At 41.6% G+C, this 23,974-nt stretch overlaps 1 protein-coding gene across 1 annotated transcript in view; it reads right to left on the bottom strand.

The window, feature by feature from the left end:
* Positions 1-23,974, bottom strand: part of MAN2A1 (mannosidase alpha class 2A member 1) — a 165,178-nt gene that overhangs the window by 34,107 nt on the left and 107,097 nt on the right. Inside the window, exons 9-13 of the mRNA XM_073677488.1 lie at positions 22,523-22,725; positions 10,667-10,852; positions 10,043-10,157; positions 6,291-6,358; positions 3,855-4,020 (exon numbers count right to left, since the gene is read on the bottom strand). Coding sequence (XP_073533589.1) covers positions 3,855-4,020; positions 6,291-6,358; positions 10,043-10,157; positions 10,667-10,852; positions 22,523-22,725 — 738 coding nt within the window. The remainder of the gene's footprint in view (positions 1-3,854; positions 4,021-6,290; positions 6,359-10,042; positions 10,158-10,666; positions 10,853-22,522; positions 22,726-23,974) is intronic.

The following is a 23,974-nucleotide window of genomic DNA, read 5'->3' on the forward strand; positions in this document are numbered from 1 at the left end:
GCGATGGCAGTGTTGACAGAGTCCGATGCGACTCCTGAAACAGCCGGGCCGACTTACCAGGGCGGCTCGATACCTCATCAGGCAACTGTAACGCCTCTCTCATAGCCCCAATAAAGGCATCCACGTGGCCCACAAGCGAAGCAGAGCGACCCTGCCGATCCTCTTTGTCAGAATCTGAGATCTCCCCAGCAGAGCTGGTCGGATCTGAGGCCTCAGTCTCGCTGCGCGGAGGGGACAGTACTGGCCTGTGGCGCTTCTTGCCACGAGAAGTCTGTAAGGACTTAGCTGATACCCAATGACCTAGAAGGCCAGACAGGCCATCAATGGAGCGAGTGAGCGCCTCCACTTTAACATCACCGAGACCCCCGACCAGCGTTGAACTTGACGCCGTCGAGGACTGCGTGTCAGATACGCGTGACTGATCCTGAAGCGGACCTGGGAGGCGGTCCGCGCCTTCTGGACCCTGATCGGACATGCCCTCACGCAGTATCTGTAAGGCCGAATAACCCCTTAAAATTGTGGTCAGTAACTAGGACAGTGTGATCCCGTACCACAGCCTGTTCTTCACAAAAGAAACCAAGCGCTGAAGGGTTAAAGCTCCTCTTAGAAGAGAAAGCTACCCCAGCTGCCCGACAGGGGTTAATGCTGCCGACTACGGAACCTCTGCTTTTAGGAGAGAAGAGGTGTGCGAGTCCCAGAAATACCTCATGAGAGGTAACCGCGGCAGGTACAACACAGTCTGACTACCTTACTGGGCTGCAGAGAGGTGCCCCACGCTGCGGAGGCGAGAGAGGAACCCTTCTGCCTTAAAGACAGAAGCGACTCACCCAGCTGGCCGCGGTGACTGCTCTTCCCGGTCTGGAAGACGCAGACCGGTCCGGAAGGAGGGAGAGAGGCGAGCCAGGAGCAGGAGGATGCCGCACGGTGATGGCCACCGCGCGAGAAGAAGCCGGAAGAGGAGGGGCAGGAACCGCTCCAGCGCGCGCTTAGAGAGCTTCCTGCCTGCGAAAGACAGGCAGCCGAGGAGACGCGAGGCCACGCCCACCACCGCCGTTCAAAAAAGCGCGCGGCTTCTCCGTTCTCCGCTCGCCTCATTGCAGGAATTCCACCTGCAGACAAAAAACAGCAGTCACTGCATTGAAAAAACATAACAGCGGCTGCCGCAGCAGCCACTGCAGCACTCACACATGATGAGCACTTACCCAGCTGAGCGCCACAGGGACCCCCAGGGATGTGTGGCGCGGTGGCCCTTAGCTTCCCCCACAGCGGAGCGCGCAGGGACCCCAAAGGCGCGGTGTGCGTCTCCGCCAGGAAGCGCCCTGTATCCCCCGGGGCCGGCAGGGTTCTACGGGGACCTCCTTAAGAAGTACGCAGATCCGCCAGGGGAGGGGTGGGGGTCCCAGCAGCGCCGAGACCCCCTGAGACCTCTAGACCACGGGGGGTCCAGGCCTCCGTGGATAAAAAATAAAAAATCTTCTGAGGAGCTGCAAAGGCAGCGACTATCCTCTGCGATCTCAAATTTTAGACTGGAGAATCATGGGAGTAGGAGGAGCCTAAGCTGGAGGGGCCGGTCGTCACTTTTTCTAATCTGAGGTGAACTATCCCTGTGGGGCTCCGCCTACCCACTAGTAATGGATCTGTGTCTCCCTTCCTTCCCTTCTGCTGCTGAAACACACTTGTGACAGACAGAAGTAAAAAAATAAATAAATAGATTCCGGTCTTTCTGTTCTTACATAGCGGTGGTGTTTGTTAACTAATGTCCTACCTTACATTGCTAAACTAATCTCACTAATTTGCACTGATGAGGCTCATAAGCATGAAACATCTGTTAGCAGGTGACAACCTCTCACCAACAGGTATCAGGGTTATATTTAAAGGCAATGTGCCATCGAAAAGTGATCAATTATTTTTTTTTTTTGTTAAATTTATTTTTCAAACTTTTTTTTTTTCATTTCACTGTATTAGCCCCCTCACAATCAGTTGATTTTTCCTTTTTGCGCTTCCAGATTTTTCCACCCCTCCTTCCAAGGCCATAATTTTTATCACTCCACCGGTCTGGCCGTACGAGGACTTCTGCTTTACAAGACGAGCTGTGGTTTTGAATGACACCAATGATTTTACCATAGAATGTGCGGTGAAATGGTGAAAAAAAATCCTGTGACTCAACCATTGTTTTTGAGTTTTTATCTTCATGGCGTTCATTGTCAGCTTAAAATGACTTGGCAATACAATTCTACAAATAAGTATAATTACAGTGATACCAAACTTGTAGGTTTACTCCTTTTTTCACTATTTTCTGAGACCCATAAGTTTTATTTTTCCATCGATGGAGCTGTGCATGGGTGTATGTATTTTTTTGCATGGTGACATTTTGATAGATACCAAAAACCTGCAAGTCTGGCATTTTGATTTTTTTTTCTTATTATATGATGGCCCTTACCTTTTGGGTTCATTAATTGTATATTTTATAAGTCAGACTGTTATGGCTGCAATAATACCATATGTGATTTTTATTTCTTTATTAACATGGGAAAAAGGGGGCGATTCAAATTGTTATATTTTTTTTTGTCTATTTTAATCAGCTAAGGGGACTTGAACCTGCAATTGTCTGATCGCTTGTTCTATATACTGCAATACTACACTATGTGCTTCCATCAAACTATGCACTGAAGGGGACAACGATGGCCGCAGTGGTGGCATTCAGCAGGACCCCAGCTGCCATGAAAACCCATTGGCAACAGCGACTTCATGATTTAAAAGCCACTGTCTGTGATTGATGACGACATTTAAGTGGTTAACAGAAAATATTGGAGCAACCTGGTACATAGACAACATCTCCTGGGTATGGTGCAGGCTCCGCTCCTGAGCCAGCCCCATACACAGGCGCCCGACATGTCACATTCACATTCAATTACTTCACATGTCAGTAAGGGGTTAAAATTTTGAAATCTTTCACTTTTCACACAGGCTACTAAGCCCAATACTAGACTCATACCTCCTGTCCTTTTCAGCAGCCACACAGAGGCAGCAATACACTGTCTGACTCATTGACTTCTATAGCAGCGTGTTGTGGTCAAGCACTGATTTTGGCAAAGGTCATTATGAAAGGAGAGGATGTGCCCATGGTCTATGGTGACTGGTGGCTCCTATATAATCGGTTGTATATTGAAGTTTTACCTCTCACTGCAATCCTATCTATAATACTATTCAAAAGTATTCTGTACGGAATAGGCAGTATGAGCCTAGTGTTAAGCTTACAAGCCGGTGTGAATATTGTAAGATATTTTTATTTATGTGTACAGATTTTCCATAAAGTGGAAAATTGACAAGAAGATTATCCAAATTTTTCCGAATACATTTACCAAACAGTATGATTTAAACAACAGACCATTTTCTGACACTAATCCCTTTAAAACTCTTCAAATGAATGAAATGTTGACTCAGAGTGTTGCTGTGTAAATGGTACTTTGGAATAAGTTTTAGAGCAAAAGTTACTTACTAGAATATTAATAAAAGCGTTACAGGCTACTGACTGTGCACCCATAAATATCCTCCCTCATCTTACAGTTCAGGGCTTAAAGCACATATCATTGGGTCATATTCTACATGAAAAACCCGGCTGTCCTACCTGCAATAACTCCTGTTCATGGAAAGAAGCATTTTTAAACTATACACAATATATACAATGTCATATTAAAAAAAAAAATCTAGGGGACCATGTGTGACATTTTCTTCTACCCCTGAAACAAACCCCAAAAATTAATAAACTAGCAATTACAATTTACTCTGGTTATTAAAAACAGACTACTATTTAATTCCAGAAAATAGAAATGCATATTTGTGCTAATCAATACCTGGTAAGTGTCTGGAGACATAGCTGTGGCGCCGTCCCATACCGCACTGATCTGGGTCTTTACTGTGTTTCCTGCAGCATTTAGGACTTTTGTTTTTGGCGAACTAATATATACCGAAACCACTGAAATCCGTTCTTGTTCAAATGGGTTATAAATGACAAGAGACCTGTAAGAAGTAAATAAGTGAAACCATAACTAACAAGAAAATACAAAAAGCCTGAATACAACAGTAAATACGTTGATATTTTACAATATTGGTATATATGTCCCAAGCCGACAGTAGATGTTTAGTACTGGACTCCTTATTTGCAGCAGATGGACCTTTAAGACCCTTTAGATGTTGGGGTGGGGTGTGACTGTAAACTCTGCACAAACTTGTACTAATGTCCCTCAAGGTACCCATGGTTAATGCTTATGCATGGAAAAAAACAGCACTTCTGTTGTATTTTGATGTTTTAAAGAGGACCTTTCACCAAATTTTTCACGTTGAACTGGACACAATGTAATAGCTGCAGGGCGGAATAAAACGCTTTTCTCGCTATCCGGCCACTATTACATTAGGTTTCCAGTTCATCATGAAAAATTTGGTGAAAAACCCTCTTTAAATTTTCTGCTATTGGCTAGGAGTACAGTTTTGTTTCTTTTTTATTTAGGAGGTTTTGGAGCAGAATCTGCACATAACATCCACAAATCCTCCTTAAAATGTCAAACCTCCACATAAACATTGGGGGCGATTCATCAAGGCAATTCTCTCGGTGGTCTTGATGCGAGGGCGCTTTTGGGCAGATGCTCTTGATTCAATAAGAAGCACATGCCTCGTAATGAATTGGGTGAGGCGCGTAGTGACGTGCACCACTATGTGCGCCCCCAACAAACCTTGCTGGAGTAAGATTTGTGGCATAGCAAATGTCACCGCTTGTCTTGTCCCGTCGCGCCCCAGCTCTGCACACTTTGTCAGAACCGACAGTAATGGCATGAAAACCTCAGAAATCACACTTATTTGCACATTACACAAAAAAAATTTGCGACTTTTCAAAGCTTTTTTTTGCTATTAATCTGACAAAAAAATATTTGATGAATCGCCCCCTTTGAGTTTCTGCTCCAAAAACTCACTAACTGCACATATCATTCGTAATGCATAAAAAAAAAAATAGTTTTTTTTGCGCAATAAATAATAATATGGTGTAACGGGACAGGTCAGTATGGATGCATCGATATCAGATATGTGACTTAAGCAACATATTTCTTTTTTCCCTTGCATAACCATTTTATTTTTCTGGGAGGATGGGGATGGTTGGGGGAAGTGAAATTATTTTTAAACACTTCAAATTATTAATTTTAGAAATTTTGCAATACTTACTAGTCCCTGAATGGGGCATGTGAACTTTTGATATCATCAGTAATGCTTCAATGTTGCTTGATTGCACTATACTTCCTATCACTACTCGACTGACAGGTAGCCAGTCAGGCCGTGCCACTTGGACCTTGGTGTGTGGTAGACCTGGAGGCCTTTAATTGCCAGAGCAACCCAATGGCACCCCATGATTGCACTGCGAGGGTGATGGTGGGCTAATAGAGGGAACACTCTTCCTCTGCCAAAATCCTTATGTGCCGCATCGATATTGGGAGTGGCATATGACGGGTTAAACTGCAAGTGTCAATGAGAACGCCAATCCTAGCAGTTAAAACAAGGACTCAGTTGTTTACATAAGTCAGGCTCCTGATCGCTGTACTGTGTGATCAGCACGACAAATCAGTCAAGGAGGACGAAGAAACAAGTGCTCATGAAGGATATATTCGTCACATGGCGTTAAGTGGCTATAATATCAAAGAAAGTTACATTCCCGGAAGGATATTTACAATTCTATTTGTGCCTTTTAGGCAGCATAATATTAGTGATGAGCGAGCATGTTCTGCTAACCTTTTTGGCGAGCATGCTCGGGTGCTCGCAGAGTATCTTCAGCGTGTGCAGGTGTTATGTTTGAGTCACCCCGTGCTCATGATTTGCGACTGTTTGACAGCTTTAATACATGTGAGGAATGCCTGTCTCTTAGGCATTCCTCACATGTATTAAAGCTGTCAAACAGTCGCAAATCATGCACACGGAGTGACTGAAACATAACACCTGAGCACGCTGAAGATACTCGGCGAGCACCCGAGCATGCTCGTAAATCTCGAATAAAGAGCATGCTCGCTCATCACTACTTAATGTCAGAACCTCATATGGAAATGCTACAAAATGCAAACGAGGTGAATGAATGTAGCTTATGTCTATATTCACACAACCAAATTACATCCCGGTACAATTATGTAAATATCTGAACATTATCTGTCCAGCTGTACTTTCTAAATAATTATTTGCAGAGAGTCAGAGGCAATGTTAGAATATTGGCTTTTGCATGCACAGATAATGCTCCATCCTGATAATTTACTCACCTTGGCTGCACAGAGACTTTGATGACGGTCTTTTGGGGTAATGAATCCTGTGCTTTCTGCACATCTTCCTGTAAAATAATATACTTTTATTGAATCAAGAAAAAAAAAAATCTAAATATATTAAAAAATTACATATCATGTCACTGAATTGGGAAGTTTATTGTTTACTTTCAGAGCAAAAAAAAAATAGTCTTGGTGAGGTGAAGATCACATCGCATGTTACAGTTACAGAACAGCTATTAAGTAAGTCGTGCACATCAGGACAGATTTCACCCTTTGGAAGTAAACAATTAGAGATGCCATTCTGACAGCAAGCACAACTCGTGAGCAATGTAGGGTGAAAAAGGAAATAAAAATCCATGACCAAATTATAGAAGAAAACTGAAAAATTAAAGAAAGATTTCTTGTACACACAATAAGCTGCACTGGGTATAAAAACTCCGCACACCACTGTGGTTTTTCTACATTTAAAGTCACCTATGTTGTACAATTCAATTGAAAAAGAAACTGAAATCTTTTCTGATGGAGAAAGAAAAAAATTAACTGAAATAATATGGTTGCATAAGTATGCACACCTTTTAAATTAATACTTTGTTGAAGTACATTTTTGACAGCTTACAGTCTTTTTGGGTAGGAGTCTATAAGCTTGGCACATCTAGAATTGGCAATCTTTCCCCACTCTTCCTTCCAGTAGCGCTCCAAATCTGTCGGATTACGAGGACATCTACTGTGTACAGGTCAAACCATTTATTTTCAACTGGATTCAGGCTTGGGCTCTGGCTGGGCCATTCCAAAACGGATATTCTGGTGAAGCCATTCTTTTGTTGATTTGAAGGTATGCTTAGAATTGTTGTTGAATTTCACCTTTCAGCAATTCTTCATTTTCAGCTTTTTAGCAGAGGGCCTGAAGGTTTTAATGCAAAATTGACTGATGCTTCGAACTGTTCATAATTCCCTCCACCTTAACTAAAGCCCAGTTCCAGCTGCTGAAAAACAATCCCAAAGCACAATGCTGCCTCCACTATGCTTGACTGTGGGTATAGTGTTCTTTTGGTGATGCACAATGTGGGCTTTGCACCAAACACACAAGGCTGAGGTTGTGGTAGTAATAATTACCTAGGCAGGTTAACAATGCAACTATTTTTATTCCTTACATAGTCTTATAGCAATTCCGGGTGGAAGGTTACAATGCAATGTTCCCTGTCCACAAGATCCCATTCCAGAGCAGATAGTGGGTATCTCCTGGTATGGGTGAAGTGGAACAGTCTCCCAACTTTTGGTTGGCCCACAGTATAGTCTGTAGTCACTGTCCATGCTCCATACCATGACCGTAGCACATGTCTCCTGCTCCAGCTGGCAACAACAGTCCTTAAGATAGTTCCGCACATCCAGACGATAGACATCATGACTGTAGCAGTAGCATGTGTATCAAGCGCCAGCCGGGAACCCATGTCCAATCTCTATATGCCATCCATACAGCGGCACCAGGACCTAACCAACGGATTCTCGGCGTCACCTCATCAACTGACTCACTAAACATGTGGCTTATTGTTCTCCCTTTCCTGGGATCAGCCCCCTAGGAGGACAGAAGTGTTCACAACCTGACCCTTAAACATTTGCTTTTAGCTCAAAGAATGAAAAATGTTTCAAAAGCAGAGTCTCCAGGGTTGTGTATGAGAGATGCCCCCTGCAGAGAGGAACAAAGATACACATGCCTCCACCAGATGCAGGACAGAAATGCTAATGTATACATAAGATCCAACCTGCATGTCTTCCCTTTGCTTGCTATCACTGATTGGAAACATTGATTCCTGAAGCTGAACACTTTCAAGGTGAAATTAGTGCACTTAAACTGACAAATCTCTAATAAACACAACAATAAGATTGATGTACCGATGCTCTGTGCTGGAAAAAGTCCATGGCCAGCTCCTCACACATACCTTTTGGAATTATGGCCAAAAAGTTCAACATTGGTCTCATCCCATCATATCATGTTTTCCGCAGATAATGCAAGTTTTGGCAAAACAGCCCGGTTTGGATGTTTTTCTTTATAAGAAAATAATCTGTCTTGCCATCCTACCCCACAGGCCAGACATATCAATATAGGAGACTGTTGTTACATGCAGTACACGACCTGTAGTTGCCAGAATTTCCTACAGGTCCTTTAATGTTTTTGTAGGCCTCTTGGCAGCCTCCTGGACTAGTTTTCTTTTTGTCTTTTAATCAATTTTTGAGGGCTGTCCAGTTTCAGGATATGTCATTGCTGTGCCAAATTCATCTTCAGTGTTCAATGATATATGATATTTCCATGATATATCTAATGCCTTGGAAAAAAATGTTACACCGGTCTCCTGACTGATAACTTTCAACAATGAGATCCCTTTGCTGTGTTGTAAGCCATGTACGGACCATGGCTTTTTGTGCTAAAAGCAACTAAGAAAATATCTGGAAAATCCTACTAGAGCAGCTAAACTTTAAATGGGGGTAATCATAATCACTGTAAATGATGGCAGCTGTATCTTGACAATTTAATAGGAGTTGAAATGTGATTGGTTTATTCTGAACACAACCACATTCTTAACTATAAGAGGGTGTTCACACTTACGCAACCACATTATTCTAGTTCGACACTTACTCTCAAAATGATTTCAGTATGTTTCTCAATGGATTTGTACAGATTATGGGTGACGTTAAGGTAGAAAGAGTCCTGAAATTACACTTCTTGGTATGATTTTTTACACAACAAAAAACTAGCATTTTAAAAGGGGTATGTAAACATTTTATATCCACTGTATACTTACTAAAATCAGAGTATCACAATGAGAGGGGACCTATTAGCGCTCCCAACAAGTCTGTTTTGGTGAAAATCAGAATGACCATGAAATAAAAATCTGGAAGATCTTCTCATAATGCTGCTGTAATACTCCCAAGTTATTCTTCCAAGAAACTTATGAATATATTTTAAACTTCGTTCTACTATTCCCCTGGTCAAATAGTGTATACCAATAAAGTCTTGGCACAGTTATTATCATTGATAGACTGGTTGCTGATAAATTTATGCTTTATGAGGAAGATGGGAAAGAAAAATGCTGATTTTGAAAGAGACTGCCCAGAATTAACAGGTTCTGAAGCATAAATATATTTAAATAGGCAAATTAGAGTGGTGACTTGCATGTAGTAATTCATCACAGAAATGCAAACCCCCCCCCCCACAACACTGAACTCTACCCCCCCACAAAAAAAAAAAAAAAACAACAAACAGAGGCAATTAAAGAGTGAAGAACATCACTGTGATATACGAGCCAATACTGGGCAGTGGGCAATTGTTTTAGTACTGCTGAATCTAACTTTATGCCCATCATTGATCTTCTGAGACACAAAAAGATTCATGTTTCCTATCATTTTTACTTTGATGCTAAGGCTCTGTTTAAGTCTACGTTAGTGATTTCACCATTTTCGCCCCAAAGCATTAGACACCAGGCGGTACCTGTGATTAATCAATCTGGTCTAGCTTACTCCAGGAATTAGTATTGCAATGGATCCACCAGTATGTTATGGTTTCAGTTTATAACAGAAGCCAAAATGTAGATGTGAACAGAGATTTTAAGAAGGTAGCAAGCAAAAATAAATATTTGGTCTTTGCTTAAAGGGAAAAAAATAAAATAAATTATATATCTAATATATAAATTTGTATGATTTAAATGCCTGAATAATGAATAAGCAGAGCCAGTGTGACACTGTAGCTAACCCACCATACTGAAGAATGGAGCTGACGGATTATAGATGTATGCGCCTTTATCTTTGAGAATCAGAAGATGTGCAGCATCTACGATCACCTTCTTCAGGTTCATCAAAGAATGGTAAAGTCTACAGAGAAAAAGGAAAAATGTAAATTACAGTGTTTAACCCACATAATCCCCCCAATATATAATATAAAATTATTTCTGGCACAGTTATATACACTCCTCAACATTGAAATTGCAATACCAAGAAGAAAAAGTTGTGGATTTATGAAAATTACAGGATTGATTGACATGTTAATGATATGAAAAGGTATACGCAGACATACCTGCACTCAGACGCCTTAGCAGACACTAATCACATTGATATCATGAGGAATGTCCTGTCAGGCTGAATGCTCTTAGTCACATGAATCATCAAGATCCGCTGCGGTCAGCTCCTTTTGCAGTGTTGCTTCTGCTACTGTGAGCAGCCTGCATGGCCTAAATGTACAACCATGGCCTACAGCATCTCCTGACTGGTCTCACACAGCCCACATTTAGGATGTTATTAGTTGACAATTGCAAAGGAAACTGCCAGTAGTGGATCTCCATGCTCAAGTTTGCCTGCAATGAGCTGAGATGAGAAGACTTTACCTGGTGCCATAATCCACTGCAACCCAGTCTTTAGCTGTCCCAGTGATTGCATCATGATGCTGGAAAAGTCCTAAATTCCTCCTGGCTTCTGTCAGTAATTTGTAATGTTCTCCTGATGGGAACTCCTTGAGTTTGCTGTTTCTTTGAATATGCACTTGAGCCAATGAATACAGTATCTCAGCAGACCTGAAAATAAAAATCTGGTAAATGGATTATACAAAAATGTACCGTATTTTTTGGACTATAAGACGCACCCAGGTTTTAGAGGTGGAAAATAGGGGAAAAAAACTTTTGTAGCAAAAAATGTGGTAAAATATACTATAACTCCTAGATTGTCCTTCAGCTTCTATGGCATGCTGGGAGTTATAGTTCACCCTACATTTATTTCATGTGATTTCCCTGAGGAGAACTATAACTCCCAGAATGTCCTGCAGCTTCTATGGCATGCTAGGAGTTATAGTTCACCACAGTGGTAGTGTTTTGCTTTATGTGCTTTAACAAGGGTAATGCTTGCCTCACTGTTTCTTGTTTGGAGGGAGCTGGGTCGCACTGCAGGGAGAGGATCATCAGGGATCAATGGCGCTGTTATGAATTCACTATGGCAGTGTTAGACATGAGTTAGTGGGCGGTCCCGGGCCAGATCACATACTGCAGTGACAATACAAAAGAGGCAGGGCCGGGGGGACTGCATGCTGTGCTGTTTTGTGTTGCCCCGGCCCTGCAGCACGTGATCTGGCCCGGGACCGCCCACTAACTCCTGTCTAACACTGCCATAGTGAATTCATAACAGCGCCATTGGATTCACTAGGACAGCTCCATCGGACTAGGCAGGGAGAGGTATCAAACACAGCAAAATCAGTGGCGCCGCCATTAATGCACTTACGCTGCGTTACACAGGAGAAAGTGGGCGGTTCCGGCAAGATCACATGCTGCAGTAACGATACAAAAGAGGCAGGGCCGAGACAACACATAACGTCACTTGTATCGTCACTGCAGCATGTGATCTGGCCCAGGACCGCCCACTTTCTGTGTAACGCAGCGTAAGTGCATTAATGGCGGCACCACAGATTTTGCTGTGTGTGATACCTCTCCCTGCCCTGCCACCCGCTACCTGCAGTACGACCACACTCAATCACCACCGCTGCCGCCTCCGCCCCACACCACCACAGTAAGCACCATAATATCTATATTTTGACTACATTCGGACCATAAGACGCAACCCCTTTTCTCCTCAAAATTTGGGGGGGGGGGGGGGGGGGGGAGTGCGTCTTATGGTCCGAAAAATACGGTAATTGTGTAAGACAAATCCAAAGTTACTTATGTAAAGAGAATCTATCAGAACAGAACAATCCACCTCCCCCCCTTCCAGACAGCTTATCTGGTCATGTTGCTCTCTGAAAGATAATGTTATTCACACCTTTACGCATGCAATCTGTTGTTCCTTGACTAAAAAGGTTACAGGAAATACAGGTTTAAGTGCTTTGGGAGTGTCAAAGCACTTCCCGAGCCTCTGCGTCCCTGGCTCTGCTCCCCGCATAGCCTCACCTTCTGCTTTACCGAAAGCTCAATGGCTTAACTACAAGGCAGAGGAGTGGTCAGTCAAGCAGGGGAAAATGGGGCTAATCTGAGAATGGTGCCAGCGAGGCAGAGGCATGGGAAGTGCTTTGACATACCAAAAGCACTTAACCTCACATGCATATAAATTAAACCAGCAATTATTCAGTCAGGGAGCAGCAGATTGCATCAGTAAATGTTTGGATGACATTATTCTTTCAGGATGCTACATGACCATATAAACAGTTTGAGAGAGTAGATCGTTCTGACAAAATTTCCTTAAGTAAGCTGTAGCTACATCAAAAATTGGCTATGCATCAAGTTTGTGTCAAATTTGGCAGTATAATAAAATCTTAGTACTCCAAGTCGTCAAAAAGAAATAAAACCTGTTTTAATACTACGCAATAAAACATTTATTATTTTTCTGTGTCAGTGAACTGGGTATCATGCGGAGAGTGACGAGTAGCTATTCGGGTATTAGAGTTAAAGCTTAAAGGTTGTTTCCCATGAGCAAAAGTTGATTTTAATCAATTGATCTTGGAATAATAATAACTTTCACAATTGGATGTGTTTAAATAAAATGTTCCTGTGCGGAGATAATCTTATAAATGTGCCCCTGCTGTGTACTGTCCAACGGTCACAGGTTACTGAACTTGCCGATGGTCCGTAGTCTACCAAATTGATTATCAACAATACAGCTAGTATGGCTAACCTCAATTATCAATCAGGAAATAGTAGCAAGAGGTTAAAAATATCAATGTTTTATTTAATTCTCATAAAAAACATATAGAATTATCACCCAGAAAAAAGTGCACTGTGCACATATAAAAATCAGTTATGCATATATGTACTCTGAAAAAGAGAACAGACAAAATTCCTGGATTTATACCATTATGAAACCAAGTTTTAAATTTGACTGCGCAATTACAATTCACATACCCTGTTTCCTACAGGAGGCTCAGAAAAAGCTTAATGATAGTTGTTCCATCACCATGCCCCTGTTCGAGCTCTTTTAAATGGGGGGTCCTTTTTGCATTATAAATCATCAGACACTCCTATTAAACCACTTATTCAGGGGATAAGAGTGAATATTGTACCCCCTTTTTTTCCTTTTTTCTTAACACAGTCAAAAATTTACGAGACACAGAATTACCATAATCTTCCATTAGAATGTCATGATTGTTGCTTTTTCATAACCTATACATCATGCTGCTTATCAAACTTTCTTAGCAGCCCATAGATTCTGTCATAATTAATAGGTTTGGCACAGTTTTAAACCATTTCAACAATTCTAATATATATAGGCAGATTTATCTGTCCACAGTGTCATAACTTGTACGTCATCCTGCTGCTTATCAAACTCTTTTGCAGCCCATAGATGCTGAAACAATTAAATAGTTTGGCACAATTTAAACCATTTCACCAATTCTAATATATCTAGGCAGACTTATCTGTCCTGAAGTCTCCTTCATTGGTGTCAGTGCAGATTATGCAGTGCGGCGGCTCCCGACGTGTTTCATTATTCATCAGGGGAGTTAAGAGCCTTATGCCATCTTCCAAGAATGTCTGACACTGTTAGTGAGCTGTGTACATTTTATATGCTGACCACCCAACCTGCCATATTGTATGCATTTCCGGTATTAAGTGTCCCTATAGAGCTGCGTTCCATAGTCATGCCTGTATCCTGACACGCACGCTGGAGCGCAAGGTCTCCTATCGCGCATGCACTCGCAGACGGTATTTCGAGTCACTTCCGGCTTCTCCGTGACGTATATCCGACCCGTGGAATGCAAGCACCGAAGTGGAACGCACCACATTCCAGAAACGTCACATATCTCGGAGCTTGCGTTTGCGGGGTTAGGGTCATAACTACCACCTCAAAGGGCACAATTATATTGCAGAATGCACTGAGGGGGCATACTATGGGATGTAGTCCACCCTCAAGGTGTTTCCCTATCCCCAATATATAAAGTAGTACTTAAAGGCCAGAGGAAACTGTTCTTTCAAAGAAGACCTCATCTAAATAAGCATGTGCCAGTTCCTGTCAATAGCAACAATCATACATACATGAATATAGGACCAAAGTATAGTTCTAGACCAATAATTCATCAAAAGTCAGTAATGGCAATTTGAAAAATATAGAAGGTGGGGGCCCTGAGTTTGCATGTCCGAACAAAAATGAGGGGCTAGTGTAAAACGGAGGAAAATACAGTGAGGGAGATCTTCTTGGAAATAAGATGAGGGTCTAAATATTCCCTTACTTGTGATTCCCTTCCTATACTGTCACCTACCTCACGCAGAGGTTGGCACCCTAAGGGACCTACGCAGTGGCGCCCCCACTCAACGGTGGCTGTCCCTAAATTTCACTCCTATTCTCTCACCTATAATCTCAGAGAAAAGGGATGAAGGATAGTTGTTCGTCGAGTCCAGTTGGGTGTACTGTTTTTAACCAAAAGATCCACTTTAATTCTTTTTGTAGGATCATTATATCCCAATCGCCCCCTCTCTGGGGGGGAAGGAATCTTATCAATCTCCACAAATGTTATTTTATCAGTGTTTCTTCCATGAAAGTTGCTTAAATGATTGGCGATGGGGGTATTTCTCTTATTTATGGTGTCACAAATGTGTTCCCTGATTCTTTTCCTAAATTCCCTTTTCGTCTTTCCAACATATTCGGCCCCACATTCACACGTTGCTTTATAGATTATACCTACACTTCGACAATTAATGAAATGCCTAATGTTTTATTCCCTTTTTGTGTTGTTACTCATGAAAACTTTTGTTTCTTTTACCGATCAGCATGCCATACAATCTCCACATTTATAGCAACCCTTCATTTTTGTTTCCAACCATGTTGTCTGAGGGGACTGTTTGTAATGGCTATGGACTAGTCTCTCTCTTAATTATCGACCCTTCCGGAAGGTAATTTGGGGGATGTCATGTATATTTTCATTGATGTCCGCATCCATTAGCAGAATTGGCCAATGACGTTTGAGAATTTCTCTAATGTCATTTGCACGGTTTGAGAATCTAGTAATAAATCTAGACTTATTTTCCAGTTTGTTATTTACAGCTGGTCTGAGGAGATCTTTTCGATCTTTCATCAAGGAGGATTTGTATGCCTCTGTCAAAATCCCCCTGGGGTAACCGCTTTCTAAAAAAAGCGGTCTCAAATCATCCGCTTGTTCTTTGAATTTGTTGATATTAGAACAATTCCTGCGTATCCTCAAGTACTGTCCCTTTGGGATACCCTTCTTGAGTGGGGCAGGATGTCCACTGTCCCATCTCAAAAGGGAATTAGTTGCAGTGGGTTTTCTAAACGTGCTTGTGATTAGTTCGCCGTTTTCCCCTTTTTGGATGTGGACATCAAGAAATGCTAGTTTTTCTCTATTCACTTCATATGTGAATCGTAGACCTATATCGTTCACATTAAGCCCTTCCACAAAGCTCACAAAGTCATTCTCAGTTCCTTTCCATATCACAAAAATGTCATCAATGTATCTTAACCAAATGACCACCCTCTCAATCCCTGGGATAGGGGGGGGGGGGGGGGCACTAAATATCTAAGTTTCTTCCCACCAACCCAGGAGCAGATTTGCATACGAGGGGGCACAAGGGCTCCCCATCGCTGTGCCCCTGAGCTGGTGGAAGTACTGATTGTCAAAGAGAAAGACATTATTTGTTAGGCAAAAGTGAAGGGCCTTCAACACAAAAGCATTATGTCTATTGAACTGACATCCCCTGGTTCGGAGAAAATAGTCCACAGCTTTAAGTCCTTTTTCATGTGGAATAGAGGAATAGAGTGCTTCAACATCTATACTTCCCAAGATCATACCTTCTTCAAGATGTATATCGTCAATTTTACTTAGAAAATCGGTTGTATCTCGGACATGCGAACAATAAACCCTTCCTCAAGACATCCATCTCACCATCCGACAAAGTTCTCGATGACAGATTGACCACTTGAGATTCAGTATTATTCTTTTGAGGTTTGGGGGAATCGGATATGGAGGGGCCTATTGAGGTGATTTTTCTTATAAATCCTATCCATCCCTTCATTTAGAGTACCATAAATACGTGTTATTTTAGACCCCCACTGGAAAGATTCATGTGGTTTCTCAGTAGGTAATTGTACTCTAAAAAGATGATCTCTCTGGGGTGATCTTCTATTGCTTCCTCTTCCACCCTCTCCCTTTTCCCCTTCCCTTTTGATTACGAAGTCTCGTATCCGTATCAGAAAGGTCTGTTTCGGATGATGAGATGTCTGTCTCTAATACGCGATAATTCCGTCCAATGGAAATGGAATATGCCTTATTTTCACGGAACTCCGGTAAGTCTCTAGTAAACAATCTATGTTTCCTTTCTTTCAGAATATATTGATATTTGTCAAGACTATTCTGAAGACCAGTCTCTTTTATACTAAATTCCGGCTCTGCTGAAAATTTTTTGGTAATTTCGATATGTTCCTTCAACGAGTAATTTAGATTACTTAGGGTTATTTTCTCTTCTTCCAATAACCATTTCATCAATCTCAATGAGCTATCTGTTGCTTCCTTTTCCCATTTTGCCAAAAGACCTGAACTTTTATAACGTTATCCTGGTGAGAGGGTAATCCTCAGATGTCTAGGTACTATGCCTGATTTAATATAGTTCTCAAGGCTTTGTACCTCCCACCAGGATGTAATTTGATCCCAATATACTTTAGTAAGTTCCTTAAATGCTGTATTAAAAGAGGGCGTATATCTTTTTTGCGTGAATATACGGTCCAAAAATACCTTAGCCTCTGTAATTCATGTATTAGTATCTAAGCCAGTTGACAGAAAACCTGCCATGCTCTTGTAATATAACCAACAATACAGCTAGTATAGATAACCTCAATTATCAATCAGGCTTTCTTAGCAGCCCATAGATTCTGTCATAATTAGAATTGGTGAAATGGTTTAAATTGTGCCAAACTATTTAATTGTAATAGCATCTATAGGCTGCTAAGAGTTTGATAAGCAGCAAGATGACATATACTGTGGACAGATAAGCCTGCCTATACATATTAGAATTGGTGAAATGGTTTAAATTGTGCCAAACTATTTAATTGGAACAGCATCTATGGGCTGCAAAAGAGTTTGATAAGCAGCAGGATGACGTACAAGTTATGACACTGTGGACAGATAAATCTGCCTATATATATTAGAATTGTTGAAATGGTTTAAAACTGTGCCAAACCTATTAATTATGACAGAATCTATGGGCTGCTAAGAAAGTTTGATAAGCAGCATGATGTATAGGTTATGAAAAAGCAACAATCATGACATTATAATGGAGGATTATGGTAATTCTGTGTCTCGTAAATTTTTGACTGTGTTAAGAAAAAAGGAAAAAAAGGGGGTACAATATTCACTCTTATCCCCTGAATAAGTGGTTTAATAGGCGTGTCTGATGATTTATAATGCAAAAAGGACCCCCCATTTAAAAGAGCTCGAACTGGGGCATGGTGATGGAACAACTATCATTAAGCTTTTTCTGAGCCTCCTGTAGGAAACAGGGTATATGAATTGTAATTGTAGCACCCCGAGGGCTCGGCTGCTACAGGGGTATTGCACCTCAAACCAGAGGTGCGATATTCCACTCCCGGGTAAGGATGGAGTATGGACCAGGACTCGTTTAGCAGCATGCACCACACACACCCCATTTCCGAGGGACAGGTCAACGGTGCTCCCACTAGACAGAAGTGCAGGCACGACAGCATCTGTCCCTGGCTGGAGTGGGGCGGGGGGTGGAATACCCAGTGGTGTAGGAGCAGATAGGGGTGGGTTTCTGGGCATAGGCAGGAGCCCATTGGTTGCTAGTCACCTGGGCTCGGGTATTAGAAGGAGGTATATAAGGTGGGCACCATCTTAGAATCAGTGTTAAGAGTGAGAGAAGAAGACAGGAAGCAGAGCCTCTGCATGGGCTCTGCTCCGCAGGCAGGCCTTGTCAGAAGGCTGGAGCCTGAGAGAGAGAAGAAAGAACAGAAAGGAAAGTAAGAAAGGAACTGGAACAGAGGAGAAAGGAAGCAAGGAACACAGAGAAAGGCCCAGAGACACGAAGACAGAAGGAACCCCATATGCCCAGGAGATACAGGGTGAAGGGTTGGCAGAACAGGGTACCAGAACCCAAATTGGTGGAGGCAACAGATTCCTCAGCCAAAGACCGGAGGTTGTTACCACATCTTGGTGCGACCCCTCACTACATCCACCAGGAAGGCATACCATATAGGGTCAGGGACGTTGAGATCAGCGTGCCCAGAGAAGGCCCGAGGGAGCTGGACAAAGGTGGGTCACTGGTGGGGACGGCCAGAGAAAGGAAAGGAAGGGAGCCCTGTGCCACGCTCTGGAATTGCCTGGGAGTTGGTCGAGTCCCTTGCCTGGTGAACGCAGCACGGCTCAGGCGGTCCCTCATGTGCACAAGTGACCAGAATAACAACAGTGAGTAAAGCCTTGGAAACTGCAATTACAAGTCTCTGTGTTTCATCGCCGTACCAGCACCATCAGTACTGGGACACTCACACCATCACTCCCACCATCCACATTAGCTGCCCTGAGGCAATACTTCTCCCGTGGGGAGTTATCCCATACTCGGCTGCGCAAACATCAGCCTCAGCGGTCGGCAGCGCAGCGGCGGTCCCCACTGACCGCAATCCACGGGTGGCGTAGTCGGACAATTACAATACCAATAGACTGCCACTGGTTTGACCGCCCTGGGCACGGACCGGGTCACCGCCACATTGAGACTACAATCCCCAGCGATCCGGGTATCCCCCTGCACAGCACAGGCCCAGGGGGCGCGTCATAATTGTGCAGTCAAATTTAAAACTTTGTTTCATAATGGTATAAATCCAGGAATTTTGTCTGTTCTCTTTTTCAGAGTGCATATATGTATATCTGATTTTTATATGTGCACAGTGCACTTTATTCTGGGTGATGATCCTATATATTTTTTATCAGAATTAAATAAAACATTGATATTTTTAACCTTTTGCTACTATTTCCAAATTGATTATCCCATCTTTCAGAACCATTACTCACTTGTTAAGTTCATCCCACCACTACAGCGCCAAAGCACCAGTGGTCCCCACCAGTCATTGCAGCAATCATGTGCGGTAACAGTGACGTGGCCACTACAGCCAATGGCCGTAACAGTGACGTGGCCACTATAGCCAATGGCCGCAGCAGTGACACTTGCAAGTAAGACTTGAGACAAGTGATTTGCTGCAGTGGTCATGTGGATAGACGCTGCGTCACTACTGAAGGATAAGTAATCGGAAAAAGTCAAGAGACCACCAAAACGTCAACACTGGAGAGTAGGAGATTTAACTGGTAAGTATTGTCTGCTGTATGGTTATTGCCGGCTGTTCGAATGGTGTTTTTTTAAAATCCCAGACAACCCTTTAATAAATACATATATAACTAAGGCTAGCCCAAAAACAGCAACGCGTGTTTAAACAGTTAAAGACAATGAAGAACACTTGAAGGTAACATGCTTTACTAAAACCTCACCATAGTTGCCTCTTTTTGAATACTAATGTAATGTCCTTGAGAATTATCCAGGGCTGTGACAGTTGTGACAAGACATATTAAGGCTGCTTAAGAAGGCATTTATAAGCTATGTTCTTCCAGTGCATTATTCATAGAGGCAAATGGGGAATATAAAACTTTCCCTTATTTAAGACTTTTTTTTTAGTAAGGTATTATTTCAATCAAAATTACAATGAAGCTGGGCTATAATCACGGTGCTTTAATTGCACTTACAGGATTCCCTAATTGAATGTAACATTAAAAAACAAACAAGTAATAAGTAAATTTTAGTGCAGCTACTTTATTGCAGTCTCAATTATAGAGTTGTATTCATGCTGGAAAAGTCACAGGCAATATAAAAGCCTTGATTGTTCAAATTAATTACACTCTTATGGCGAATAAAAACATTGTCATTTTTATATTAAACAATAAACTAATAACAGAAAAAGATCTGCATAGTGCCAATTAGAAGCAGTACCAACCAATATATAGCCAAAGTAGGTCCATAACCATCCATGCAACTAATACACAGTTCTACCAGGGGAAAAAGTGGTCATTATGTCTGGGCTCCCTGAAGGCACTTTGCAGTTTCTTAACGATGTGCTCTAATGTCAATGTCTAGATGTTCACAGGTTTCTATGGTCCTATCCAAAAAAAAGTTTTTATTTTGCTTACAATTTCAGCAGTCATCTCAGGTACTGTTCCACACATCCATGCACACTCAGATGACTATGGACTAGCTCTATTCGCTAGGAGGCTTAAAGGCCCTGCAATGCTCATCTGGGAAATTAAATATGCAAATTGTCTCTTCAGAGAGGAAGAGGACTTGAACTCTAGTGCCACCAATTGGAAGCAGTGATTCTAAAAGTCAATATCAACCCTTTAATGAGCCTAAGCCATATGACTTAAAATAAAAGCCAAACAAGAATCTCAATTTGAAAAAACATGTTTTGGTATGTTTCCCCTCCTCAGTCTAAAGCATGAGATATGATATGGCTGTATGAGAGGCCTCTGAGGTCTAAGGGGAGCCAAATCAGATCTCCTGCTTTATACTGACTAGGGGCAACAGCCCAAAACATGTATCTGCAAATTGATATTCTGGATTAGTTTTTATCCCCAGTCATATGGCAAGGCTCATTAAAGGGCCGATAATGACTTTTAAAATTGCTACCTTCAATAGGTAGCACTAGAGTTCTAGTCCTCTTCCGCTCTGAAGAGGCAATTTGTATATTTAATTTCCCAGAGGAGCATTGCATGGCATATAAGCCTTTTTACCCTGTCATGTCACTCTCCATGAGGAGAAAAGTTACCCCTTGATCTCCAAACACACAGCTCATTCATACAAGCAAGTATGTGTAAAGCCAATAATGTAGGTTATTCTTTAGAGTGTCACCACATGAAATGTCATACCGTTATAATTGAATTTTCTCTCTGTACAATATATCCAAACAAAAGTTAGAAGCAAAAAAAGCCCACGTGAAAATTAACAGCTTTTATTGGTAACATAATATAACACATAATAAAATGAATAAATTCAGAAAGTGAGTGAGTATAGGACACAAGGATCCCACGGACACAAGGATCCCTCCTACCCAGGTGAACGGTAATAAAAACTGTACATACGCCGTATATGAAGATCAGAATATCTGTATTGACAGAGAACCAAGTGGGCCAATTTTAAACAAAGGGCTAAATATACATAAATACAAAGAATATACATTAATGTCCAATAGTGACAATGTGAAACAGAAGAAATACACTGCAACAAATAATTAGCTATAGAAACCCGTAGGAGCCTGAGAGTGATAAGGACCAAAAATCCCAACACGCATTTCGCTTGAGCTTCTTCTAGGTGGGTCAATACAGATATTCTGATTTTCATGAACGGGATATGTACGGTCTTTATTACCCGTCACCTGGGTAGGAGGGATCTTTGCGTCCTATACTCCCTTTCTGATGCTATTCTATTTATTATGTGTGTTATCTTTTGTTAACCATAAGTTGTTCATTTTAAAGTGGGCTTTTTTGCTTCTAATTTTTGTTTGGACGCAATGAATTTTCAGAAGCGCCCTTACACTTTGGCCCTCTATAGGTTCTCATTTATCCTGTACAAGTAGAACTGAAAGTCTAGCTGTTTCCTTTCAATGCCACAGGCAGAACACAGGCTGTCATAAGCAAAAGCATGCATTCTGATATATGCTGATATTAAACATGGTTTCTTCTACAGAAAGCTGATGACTGTTTACACATCCAGAAACAACAGTCTCGTTTGTGCCTAAAACGCAGTTAAGTTTAGCGTAGTAGGAAATCTAGACATTGCCGACCTTACAATGTGAATGTAAGAAGTGAAAAACCCTGCTATAGAGTAAGACCACAATCTGACTTGGATTTTACTGGCAGAAAATACTCATGTGGTGTTATTGAACAGATATGTTTATGCAATAATATTTTACAAGAATAAATTTGGCAAATTTTCAGTGCTAAAAATACTTGAAAATCTGACATGATGTTTTATCCAGAAAAAAGTTCCATGTGCATTGTAGACACTTTTTTCCCATTGGAGTCAATAGCCAGATTATTGTAAGGTTTTTTGGCTTTGATTTTGGAGTAGGTCCAAAATCTACATCAAGGAACTCCATGTCCCCCAAACCAAAGTGAAAAATGCATTGGATATTATTGTATTCTGCTCAATACCAAGTCACTTAAAATGTAAAGTAAAATATATAAATAGACTGTATAATAAAAGACTTGCCTTAAATGAGACTCCATGACTCGTTCTAGACGTTTATAGAAAGGCCGTGAGGTAAAATACCCACTCCAATAGTGATCATCCCTGTCCGCGTATGTGAAGAAATCACCACTTACAACTGGGAAGAATGATGGGCTGCTGGACTCATCAATATAGCTCGCTCTTCTCAGAGCTCCGAAGAAATCTGACAGAGTACCAAACTTAGCCTAAAAAAGTAAAATATAAATAAGGAGTAGGAAAACTATTAAAAAGTTGTAAAAGCACTATAAACCTATTCTTACTAGCATATCCTGACTTTAATTTTGACAGGACAGATGATTATTTTCATACTTTAAACCTACAGTTATATGAAAAAGTTTGGGCACCCCTATTAATCTTAAGCTTAATGTTTTATAAAAATTGGTGTTTTTGCAACAGCTATTTCAGTTTGATATATGTAATAACTGTTGGACACAGTAATGTTTCTGCCTTGAAATGAGGTTTATTGTACGAACAGAAAATGTGCAATCTGCATTCAAACTAAATTTGACAGGTGCATAAGTATGGGCACCTCACCAGAAAAGTGACATTAATATTTAGTAGATCCTCCTTTTGCAAAAATAACAGCCTCTAGTCGCTTCCTGTAGCTTTTAATGAGTTCCTGGATCCTGGATGAAGGTATTTTTGACCATTCCTCTTTACAAAACAATTCCAGTTCAGTTAAGTTTGATGGTCGCCGAGCATGGACAGCTCTCATCAAATGATCCCACAGATGTTCAATGATATTCAGGTCTGGGGACTGGGATGGCCATTCCAGAACATTGTAATTGTTCCTCTGCATGAATGCCTGAGTAGATTTGGAGCGGTGTTTTGGATCATTGTCTTGCTGAAAGATCCATCCCCTGCGTAACTTCAACTTTATCACTGATTCTTGAACATTATTGTCAAGAATCTGCTGATACTGAGTGGAATCCATGCGTCCCTCAACTTTAACAAGATTCCCGATGCCGGCATTGGCCACACAGCCCCAAAGCTTGATGGAACCTCCCCCAAATTTTACTGTGGGTAGCAAGTGTTTTTCTTGGAATGCTGTGTTTTTTTTGCCGCCATGCATAACGCCTTTTTGTATGACCAAACAACTCAATCTTGGTTTCATCAGTCCACAGGACCTTCTTCCAAAATGAAATTGGCTTCTCCAAATGTGCTTTTGCATACCTCAGCCGACTCTGTTTGTGGCGTGCTTGGAGAAACGGTTTCTATCGCATCACTCTCCCATACAGCTTCTCCTTGTGCAAAGTGCGTTGTATAGTTGACCGATGCACAGTGACACCATCTGCAGCAAGTTGATGCTGCAGCTCTCTGGAGGTGGTCTGAGGATTGTCCTTGACAGATCTCACCATTCTTCTTCTCTGCCTTTCTGATGTTTTTCTTGGCCTGCCACTTCTGGTCTTAACAAGAACTGTCCCTGTGTTCTTC

The sequence above is a fragment of the Phyllobates terribilis genome, unplaced genomic scaffold (genome assembly GCF_046119375.1).
Source record: "Phyllobates terribilis strain yellow unplaced genomic scaffold, ASM4611937v1 Scaffold_1__5_contigs__length_1240528914, whole genome shotgun sequence".
Classification (NCBI taxonomy): domain Eukaryota; kingdom Metazoa; phylum Chordata; class Amphibia; order Anura; family Dendrobatidae; genus Phyllobates; species Phyllobates terribilis.